Source organism: Solanum pennellii, chromosome 4 (genome assembly GCF_001406875.1).
Source record: "Solanum pennellii chromosome 4, SPENNV200".
Lineage (NCBI taxonomy): Eukaryota > Viridiplantae > Streptophyta > Magnoliopsida > Solanales > Solanaceae > Solanum > Solanum pennellii.
Genome location: NC_028640.1, coordinates 4084431 through 4095843, shown reverse-complemented (window position 1 = coordinate 4095843; position 11413 = coordinate 4084431). Strand labels below are relative to the sequence as shown.

Below are 11413 nucleotides of genomic sequence, written 5' to 3'. Positions count from 1 at the left end.
TCATCACCATCGCTACAAACAATCTTCACCATCTAGTAAATATAAATATATTAGTTTTTAAGTAAATAATTATTATAGTTTTGCAGTATTTAGTTATTATTAATTTTAATTGTATATTTATTAGGCTTACAAATAAATAAATTGTGTATATTCAAATATTAAAAAATAAATACGATTAACTATTTCTCATTCTAATCTAGAAATAATATTTTAATCATTCGAATATATAATAAATTCATACATTGTAATATCAGAGAGGACAAGTAAGCTTAGTGCGAGCCCATATTGTAATTACTTGATTAATCTAGCCATTTGGTTGTATTTATTTTTCATGAAACAACTCATCATTCTAAAGTAAAAATATAATATTCTACTAATCCTAAAGATAGGTTTAATTTACTTATAAAATGAGGATTTTTTCTAAGAAAAAAAATGAGCTGGTATTTCATTGACTTTTGATGAAGATTAGTGAGGCTAGCACTAATACCTAGTATTCCTCACTAAAAATTGGAGAACCTAATTATATTTGACTAAATTAAACGGATTAAAATAGGTTGAATCAATAAAATAAATTGATCATTAATTCATATTAAAATTGAATAAATTATACGAGTCATGATTATTGTATGATTGACTATATATATCGCTCTTACTATCGTATTTAACTATTATAGCTCTAGATTTGATCGTTACAAATAAAAAGACTTTTGATCAGCGTAAAAATATTTTTCTTTAATAGATTTATTTTGTGGCATAAATTTACATTAGTTAAGTGAAAGTTTTAAATTAAAAAAAAAAAGTCAAATCCAATTATTAGGTATCATATCAATCATATTTCTTCGATTTAATAACACTTTTGATCTATCAGATACAAATAATGATGTCAATCTCGAAATGTTTAATTACAACACATTAACATTCACTTAATTAAATTATATTAGTATGGATTTTGCCTTTTTCCTCGTTATTATTCACAAATTTACTACTCTCTCTATCCCTAATTAAAATATGAAAATTAAATTAAAATATATTCCATCAAAAATATAGTAAATACAATATCTGAAATTGAAAATCCTCAAAATAAAGAAAATACAAAAAAAACCCTTAAAATTATATAATAAGACTAATTCCATTACATGACACACCTTTGACCAAGTGTAAACCAAAAAAAAAATTCATAATATTGCAACAATTAATTTATAAAATTATTAAAGTAAGATTTTTTTTCCCCTTTAAAATTAAGCTCTTTTAGGAAGATTATAAGATGAAAAAACAGATGAAACAGCAGAAAAAAAGAATCCAATTAGACAAAGACTGGCTGCAGCATTTGAAGTGTTGAGAAATTTATTATCACTGCCTGCAAGTCTCTTAAATTCTTCTGTCATACCAAAACTTGCTGCTGCTCCAGTAGCAACGAAGTAGGAAATAAACTGCACAACATAAAATTAATTATTTATTCGCGCTTAATATATATACTGACAATAGATATAATAAGATTATATATCTACAGTTTTGATGATTGCGCTTCATAGTTATAATTTTGCTTATCATTTGGAGGCTGCAATTTGTATATTTAGATCGTCTGTGTTTGTATATTTTGTTTGCAAAAATATACAAACATGGTAAATATATACAAATAGAGACTGTGATTTGTATATTTCGCCTTGCCTATTTGTATATTTCACTTATAAATTTACAAACAAAGTAATTTATTATGAATATCTCATAAATCATGTATAAATAATTAGGGTTTATATAAATTATCAATTTATACAATCGAAAATTAAATTATACAAATTTTGAATTTATACAATTAGGAATTAAATTATATGAATTCTAAATTTATTCAATTAAGTAACCAAATAACAAAATATCGTGAAATTATAGCCACAAATTAAAAATAATCAAAACTATAGTTATATTACATAATACACTCTAGATATTTTCCATTTCGTGTAATTTGCCATAAAACAATAGTACTTTAACTTAATTACTACTATTACGTGTTAAGCTGCATTAATTATGTGACAAAATATTTACATGTATCTTAATTAGTACAGACAGATTCATCGAAATTTCACTTGTCTAGTCGTAATAAATTGTAGTAGTACATATAACCAGTGTATAATCAATATTATTCTGACAATAAGCATTTCAAAAAATAAATATTGAGATTGAATTAGTAGGAAAAAAAATATTATTCTCATGTAAAAAAATTGGCTTAAGTCATCGATAGCCCCTTAAAGTTGTCCGCATAATTCATTTAGACACCTCAACTGAGACTCTTACCTATTAGACACTTTAATATTAATAAATATTTATCTATTGAACATAAAATAACAACTATCTTTACAAATATTGTGCGTGTAATGCACACTCTTTATCTTGACAAAAATTATGAATAGAACTACGACATGTGGCACATGGGCCCATTATTTTAATTTTAAAAAATAAAGAATATTTTCCTTCCTTTGATAATATATAAAAAATTAAATTAATTAAAAAAAATCTTTCCCCCACCCTCACCCCCACCTAACCCCATCCAATCTAACTTACTGCCCTTTTTTCTTCATCTTCTTCTCTTCTTCTTCTCTGTTGTTCCACAATCACCATTCCTCTGCATAACAAAAAAGAAAATGCCTAACCCCATCTCATTTCGAATTCATCCACCAAATGTTTTTCTCTTTCATTTTCTTCGTTATATATTATTCCTTTGATGACTATTCCGATTTTATAAATATAATCGACCTTGATAAATTATTTTAAAATCGACAACAAAGAGAAATTAAAATTATATGAAATATTTTATAGCATTTCTAATAAGTTTATGAATGGTGATAGTTGCTCAAATGGAGTTATTGAAAATAAAAAAGTACAGATATTAGTCAATTTTTAACTCCAAATGTTCCAGTTTTTCTTCTTCTTGAAAATTCAGCAGGTATTTTGTTTACAAAAGTTGAAAAAAAAAATGAATCATAACAAAAGCAGAGAAATTTGAAGTTTTAAAATGGTGGGTTGAAGGAAGATGAGTATGGTGGGTTGAAGGAAGATGAGTGTGGGTTTTTTTTTTTTTTTTTTTTATGATTTAAAAGATTTATGCTTAATTAAATTAATTTTTTATGTATATTTAGTCAATGCATGCCAAGTGTCAACAAAATAGGTATAAATATTTAAAAAAAATTTAAAAAAAATGCATTCACGCGCTCAGCAGCAGTGAGATACACTTATTTTGCCACATCAGCGTTTTGTGTTTAATAGGCACATTTCTTGATAATTTAGGTGTTCAATAGGTATAAGTCCTAGTTCAGGTGTCTAAATGAATAATCGGGACAAGTTTGAGTGGCCGCATATGACTTTGACCAAAAAAATTAGAAAGTTTTTCATCGATAAGAATATATTTTTCGCCATGCATTTTTTTAATAAGTTGGTCCATTAAAAATAAGTCGAAAAATCTAGCACTGTTTTTGCAATGAAATTTCTAGTACAAATCCAGTACTGTGTTCAATGAGTTGGTCCGATCTATGACACAAATTTCTCATTGATTCGCGATGAAATTTCTATTGCGGTATTTCTATCTATTATTTTGGAGATTTATAATTCTTCTGTACTGTGTTCTTTTGTTTATTCTTTTTTTTTTGTTCCAATATATTTTCTTTCTACTTTTTCAATATATAAATATAGGAAAAATAATAAAGGAGGATAATATAATTAAAGAAAAAATAATTAATTTACCTTATCACCATAAAAGTCAAATAGACAAAATCCCTCACCACCAAAACGATTTCCAGTAGTCACAAAGAAAATTGAGAATGCACTTTGTAGAAGAGTATATGCCATTCCAATAACCACAGTAGAAATTAAATATCTGCATATATTTTCATTAAAAATTAATCATAACGTATATATTGAATAAATTTCCAATAAAATATCAAAAGAATTTTTTTTTGTTGTAATGATTAGAAATGAATATTACCTATAAGCGTAAAAGTCATTAAACTTAGTTTTATCTTCGTTACCATCCTCATCAATAGATTTTTCAGTGTTAGTGGCAATTATGATGAGTGAAATCAACAAGCAAATGAACGTTAGAATCCTCACGATGAGACCAACAAATGGTGGAATTGTACTGGTTGGTGATGGTAATGGTGGTTGTGCCATTTGGAAACTATATTATACTAATTAATTAAATTTAAAAAAAATAATTGAAATTTTTTTATGCTAATTAAAGGTTTTTCTTCTTGCAGTGAATATACTTAGTAATGTGATTGTTTATATAGAAAAAGGATAATGCAAAAAAAAAAAAATGTTGACTTTGTCTTAGTCAAAAGTCAATGTGTACAACTCAAGTGCATTTTGTAATTGATAGAGTGATATTTAGTGTCACATGCAAGAGTTTACTTTTGTTTTTTTTTTTCCTTTTCTAAATAATGTCTAATATACATTTGATCAATTTAGAAAAATTAAGTAAATTATTTATGTTATTAGTTAAATTAATTAATCAAATTAATTGATTTATATTCATTTATTGATCGAAAATTTGAGTTCCAAAAAAATTAAATAAGGATAGAAGGGTAAAGTTACACCATTTCTTAATATAAGTGCAAAATAAAAAAGTGATATAAAAAATGGGACGAAGAGAGTACTATACATTCTCAATTGAAAGCGTATTTGCATGTCTCCATCAAAGGAAGTAAGCATGTCATTTCGTAAAATTAATCGAGCTACACGCGTACTGATTTCGATAATATAAACATTAAAATGAAATTGGACTTTCAAAAAAATAAGGGGAAATGTATAAGCAAAAATAACCAAATTAATATCTTCGTTTATTTTTTTAAAATTATATACAAATATTCTTAAAACAATTTTTTTTTATTAATGCACCAAATTTTTAAGAAATTGAGTAAGAGAAACTTATTCATTCTTTGAAAAAATTAATTTTCACGAAAAACATTATATTTCGTATCAAACACGCTCTAGATAACGATTACTTTAATTTACAATAGTCTTGGAATGGAAATTTCCTAGTGAACACACTTGGTTTTTTTATTTTCTTAGAATTTTGTGTCATTTTCTCTTATATTCGTTGATTCAACAATTGCGATTCTGTCGATTACTCAATTAGTATTGACATGGAAAAATAAGAAGTTGACTTAGAAGAATTAATTATCACCACTCAATTTGGACCAACTTGCCAACATGTCATTTTTATTTATTTTATTATAATGTAAAAACTTTATCTTAAATATTTAGGGTGAGGTTGAGGTGTGAATAGCACAATAGGATATTGATTATAATATTAGCAATCTATATAATGTTTTGATGAAAATTTTGAGTATTAAAAATTGATTAATGATGTGTAAGAGTATATTGAGATAATTGTGAAGAAATTGATTTATGTTTGAAAAGTCGTTTTTTATCCATCTTTATGCGAAGATTATTTTTCAATAATTTATCTACTTATAGATAGATCTGTTAATATGGACTAATTCATACAGGCTTTGACATTTTACGGGTCAGGTCGGGCTAGCTCATTTTTTGTGTGGGCTGGAAAATGGTCGGCACAATCCATAAGTACGTGGGCTACAGGCTTGCCGGGCTAGTCCACTTTTTAACAAATTATATATTTTTTAATTATTAATTTAAATTATAAATTATAATTTAAAAATATTATCATACATATCGACAAAACAATATTACATGATGTTAATATTACTACTGTTAATCAAATTCACAAATAAAATTGTCTTTATAAAATATTTATTAAGTTACTTACCATTTTCAAAAAACAAAAAAAATTATTAATTTTTTTCAAGTAAAATTATAAATATTTAAATAGATAAATAGAAATATTAACCTAATTGTTTTGAGTATGTACTCTCTTTAATTTTAAATTTTTAATATTATATTATATTTTTTAATTAAATTTTATTGATTCACGGGTCGGCCCTACCGATATTTCTCAAGCCCCTCAAATCAACAGGCTTATTTAGGCTGGGCTAAAAAATCTTTTTTTTAAATGAGCTCCAAAAATCTTAGCCCAGCCCTACTAAATTCCGGATTAGGCCAGGTCGGCCCAACGGACCTAACCTATATTGACGGCTCTACTTATCGGAGCTAGAACGGAAGAATTTTTTTGTTTTTTATGTTTATCTTAGAGTTCATTTTGAATTTAAGTGATATTGGTGCATCCGAAATCTGTAAATTATGAGTTAACCTAATATGGTAATTAAAGAAACAAAAATTGTATGCTCCTAAGTACTTAGTGTACACACATATTGTTGCAATTGCTTAATTATTTGATGGATCTAGCAAGTTGTATTTATTTTTCATAGAATTAACAGTTCATCATTCTAAGGTCAATTAATTAATATTCTGATGAGATTAAAGAACATGTTTAAGCTACTAATTGTGGATTTCTTCTAAGTTTTGTTAGCTGGTATTTCATTGACTTTTGCCAATAAGTGAAGCTGGACACGAATATCTGAGTATTTTTTTGCTAAAAATTAGAGTATCAAATAAATGAATTATGTGAACAAGAGTAATATTTATGAGTTCAATTTTAAGACCTTAAATCCAATCAATCGCGTTCAAAGATCGTAATGAAATAGTAAATACTTATTGATCCTTCACAGAAATCTCAAATTTAAGATTTTTGATAGAAAATTATCTTTCATAGAAAACACTTAATTATCCGGTGAAATTTGCGACACATATCCTAATTAATTGGATCATTAAATGAACATAAAAAAGACACTTCTAAATATTATATTTATTGGTTTAGTGAAAATATTGACGCCAATATAACTTGTCACTCGTAAAACATTACGATTAGTGAATTATTGATTAATATTCGAACTTTTTTTCCCTATTGATCAAAATCATAGTGGAAAAGAAATACGTGGGTAGGAAAGACTCCAATTTTCCCCATTGAGTTGTTTACGACCCAACTTGTTATTGGGGTAGGGTTAGATGATAAGTTTTTTAAATTCATTTAAAATTAGGGCTTATAAGTCTGATCCATATAAGTTCTTGGCCCTTAAGGCTTGATTGAGGCAGGGTCAAGATCGGCTCATGAGCTAAAACTATTTATTTAAGAGTAACTTAAAGAAATCTAACTAATGTATGTGTTAATTAATTACTTAGATGCACATTGTGTTGTAGTATTACGAATCTTATCAAATGTTGGTGTGATGTATCTTGAATACATAGACTCAAAATTATGTGTAGTTTATTTTAGATACACTATATCCAAGTGGATTGACATGTATCTCGAATATATAGACTGATATCGCACCCTCGTCTCTCTCCTATCTCATTCTCCACTCGCTTATCTCGCTCTTGTATCTGACATGCATCACACCATATAAATGTACTTCGTCTATCTAGTATCCTAGATACATGCTAATCACACTAGTTTTTTTTTGCTATTGTTATTAAAATAACACCACTGTTTTTCATATTTGATTTGTAAATATTCTTATTTTCTTGATGTTATAAAACTTTAAGTTTGAAAAAAAAAGGACTAGCCCGTCCCAGCCCGAGACCTTCCAGGATTGCGTTAGATTGATCATTTTCATACCCTTCCAAATGAAGGGTCGACCTACCCTAGTCCATCAAATGTGTTGGCCCGCGAGGCCTGGGCTGGACTGATTTTTTTAACAAAACGAGCGGTGATTGGTGCATCATAAAAAAAGGTTTGATAAGTGATATTTTATGTGAATTGTCTTATCTCATCTCATCTCATCTCATCCCATCCCATCCCGTCCCTCCCTACTCCCCTTTTTATGTGCTACGAATCTTAATTACTTAGTCAATTCGCTAACTTTAAAAGAAATATACTATGTATAATAAAACTTTAAAAGAAATATAAGATATATATTACTTTACCAATTCAATATGTTATACAAAAGAATTAGACAAAAGAAGGAAATTAAATGTCCATATATATTTATAAAATTAGCAATCATACATGTAATCATCCTTAAATAATTTAAATGAAATAAAAGATGAAATCATGTTGCATACAAATCCAGCAAGACAAAAACTAGCAGCTGCATTTTCTTTGTTAAGAAAATCAACGGTCACCATAGCATGATTAGGCAATCGACTCAAATCCACCGTTAATCCAAATCCTGCTGCTGCACCCGTACCCACTATCATCGACATTATCTGTTTAATTAATTATAATATATACGTAAGATACATAATTTTTGACCTATACTTTAGTATAATTTTCTATATACATAATATAATTTTTCAATGAAAAGTGTTAAAGATGGACATTTTGATTAACTTCCGATATCAATTGTTGTAGTTAAACAATAACTATACTCTTTAAATTTCAAGTTTGTCTCTTAACGGACATTAGAGCCGTTAAAATGGGCTTAGCCCATGGGCCGGCTCAACCCAACCCAATCCGTTATTGGGGTAGGGTTGAGATAGGTTTTTCAAGCCTGTTTATAATTAGGGCTTATGAGCCCGGCAATATAAGCTCTTAGCTCTTGAGGCTTGATCGGGGTCGATTCATGTGCCAATACTTTTTATTTGATAGTAACTTACAATAATAGTACTAGTATATAATCTAATTACTCAGAGACACGCTATGTTGTAACATTATGAGTCAACCAGATTTTGGTATGTTTAGATTGTATCTCAGAATATATGGACTCAAAATTACATAAATTTGTTCTAGATATACTCTATCCAAGTAGATTCGCATGTATCTAGGATACATAGACAAATCTCGCACCCTCACCTCTCTACCTATCTTATTTGTCACTCTCTTATCTCGCTTGTTTATCTGGTATGCAAGATACATGCTAATTATACTAAATTTTTTACTAGTATTATTAAAACAACACCATTGTTTACCATATTTAATTTGAAAATCTTCTTATTTTCTTGATGTTATAGAATTATAAGTTTGAAAAGAAAAAAAGAAGGGTTAGCCTGCCCCAGCCCTCAGCCCTTCTAGAATTGAGCTGGATTGAACATTTTCAAGCCCTACCAAATGAAAGGCCAACCCGTCCACTTCAAATTCATTGGCTCGCGAGGCTTGATCCAGGTAAGACTGGACCGGCCCTTTTTAACAGCTCTAATCAGCACCTTTAAAAAATATAATATAAGCAATCTATCATAACACGTTAGCATTAATAACTGATTTCATGAAATTTGGATAGTATAGGATGTTCTATATTCTTAGTCCCTTTATCACTTTTTTAAATCTAAAAATTAATAATAATAAATGACTTGAACTTCCCATTTAACCTATAATGACAAATTTTTGTAGTCATACAAAAATGTTATTCCCTTTTTTCAATTTGTTTTGACATAAAATTTAATATTTTTAAAACTTATAATCTTAAACATATTATATTATTTTGTTGACTATTAAATATATTATAATATTTGTACATTAAAAAAAATTAAAATTTGTTATGAATTTTATGAAATTGCTCATAGCTAACATAATGTTTTAATAATTCATTGCTATATCGGTTTAACAATAAATTATTCTATTTAACTATCGAATTTGTTCTTCCCTAATTTTTAATTTTTAAAATAGTCGTATGACTATATATAGAAGATTTTCACTAAGGAAATATTAAAAAAATTGCATTGAGCGAATCATCAATGAAATTATCAAACTAAGTCAAAAGAAATGAAGTATATCATATATCACGTTTAAGATCATAACTTTTACAAGTCTTTTTTTATTCACACAAACATTATAGCATATTCAACATTATAAAGTTTAAAAATCTTAATTTAGTTCTTTTAAACTCGATATACTGGATCAGACTGTGTCATATAAAATTTAAATTGAGAGAGTATTAAAGTAATTATGAGGAAAATGGAATGTACCTTGTCAGCATATACATCAAAGTGAGTAAGTTTATCACTTATACAATCTCCTGTCTTGGCTTGGATTATTGCAATTGCAGTTTGTATAAGGGAATATATAAATCCAGTACCAGAACAAGCAAGCATGTAACTGTCAAATCATCATTTATAACATCAAATATAAAAAATTAATATTCCAAGATTTAAATGATATACTATATACCTAAATATACATAATTTTTATATCATTAATTTAATAAATTTTTGAATTATTATATCAGACTTGTTATAAAGGATTACAAGTTCTTGCAAATCAACATAACAATAGGCTAGAGCTAAGCAAGTATTAATAGTTGATCATTTCACGATTTAAATCTATGATTTATAGGTCACAGTGAGATCTTAATTTTATCGTTGTTTTATATCTAACCTAAATAAAAATATGCAATCATAGGAAGACTTCCTGTGCACAAAACATCCGGTTAGAGGTGGAGCCAGTCCTTTTGATAAAAAATTACGATGTATATATAAGATTCAAATGATTTTTTTTATATATATGTATATTAGATGTTGAGTCCCCTTTGACTTTGTGTGTAATTATTTTTTTATATCTTCAATGCCCTTAATCAAAATTTTATATCTGCCACTGCATCGACACACATGATTGGAAAAGGATCACACCCAAGATCATGTATTGATGCAAGCAACCTAGCAAGCTATCTTGACACAAATATCAACAGTTGATTTTACGATCCGAATTTATGACCTATAGCCTATAATAAGTTGATTTCATGAAAATAACTTTATCTTACGTAACTCTAACACTACCCTATAAATGAAAGATTCAATTACAAAAATGACGAATATAACTGACTAATTTTACGACTCAAACTAATGATCGATCTATGACATATAGATACCACAGATCTGAGACAACTCTATTGTTACTCCGAAACTCGCGAGAAGTTAAAAGATGAAACGCTTACCGATAAGCATAGAAATCAGTAAAATGATACTTGATTTCTACTTCACCATGAAATATTGAAGCAACAGACATATTAGAAGAAGAAGTTGTAAGAATTGTGACACAAGTTGCTAAAGAAACAAATGAAACAAGTCTTAACAAGAGATTCACAATTGCTAAACAACCCATTTTTCTTTTTCTTTTTTGGCTCTCTCTAAATTATTTCAACTTTTTCAAATTTATAATATGAAGGACATACAAATTATAATTTTTCTCATATAATATAAGAAACATTCGAATCTTCATTATTGTCTCACTATTCAAATGTTGACATAGACTTACCTAATTATAAGTTTATTTCTTTGTAATATAATATAGGCTGCTAACAAAGTTGTTTGAATTGGCGTTTGTTTTTATATTGAATTGTTAATTTTCGAATATAACATTCGTTTTAATTGTAAGTAAAAAAAATTATATTATATTCCTAAATTTATCATTACGTAGACTAAGTTGATATAATTGTGTCATTATCTTATTTCTTTAGCTTTCTTGTTAATGACTATATATATATATATATATATATATATATATATATATAAGATA

General features: G+C 27.3%; 2 protein-coding genes across 2 annotated transcripts; both read right to left on the bottom strand.

The window, feature by feature from the left end:
- Positions 1 to 1102: 1102 nt before the first annotated feature.
- On the bottom strand, positions 1103 to 4232 carry LOC107017292 (CASP-like protein PIMP1). The gene is made up of 3 exons (XM_015217555.2): positions 3974 to 4232; positions 3733 to 3865; positions 1103 to 1430 (listed from the first exon to the last, which is right to left on the bottom strand). Exons 1-3 carry the CDS (start codon positions 4156 to 4158, stop codon positions 1239 to 1241), a joined length of 510 nt encoding a protein of 169 aa, XP_015073041.1. The 5' UTR covers positions 4159 to 4232; the 3' UTR covers positions 1103 to 1238.
- A 3720-nt stretch (positions 4233 to 7952) lies between these two features.
- LOC107017461 (CASP-like protein 4D1) lies at positions 7953 to 11007 on the bottom strand. The gene is made up of 3 exons (XM_015217682.2): positions 10833 to 11007; positions 9868 to 9997; positions 7953 to 8172 (listed from the first exon to the last, which is right to left on the bottom strand). Exons 1-3 carry the CDS (start codon positions 10997 to 10999, stop codon positions 7960 to 7962), a joined length of 510 nt encoding a protein of 169 aa, XP_015073168.1. The 5' UTR covers positions 11000 to 11007; the 3' UTR covers positions 7953 to 7959.
- Between the last annotated feature and the right edge of the window lie 406 nt (positions 11008 to 11413).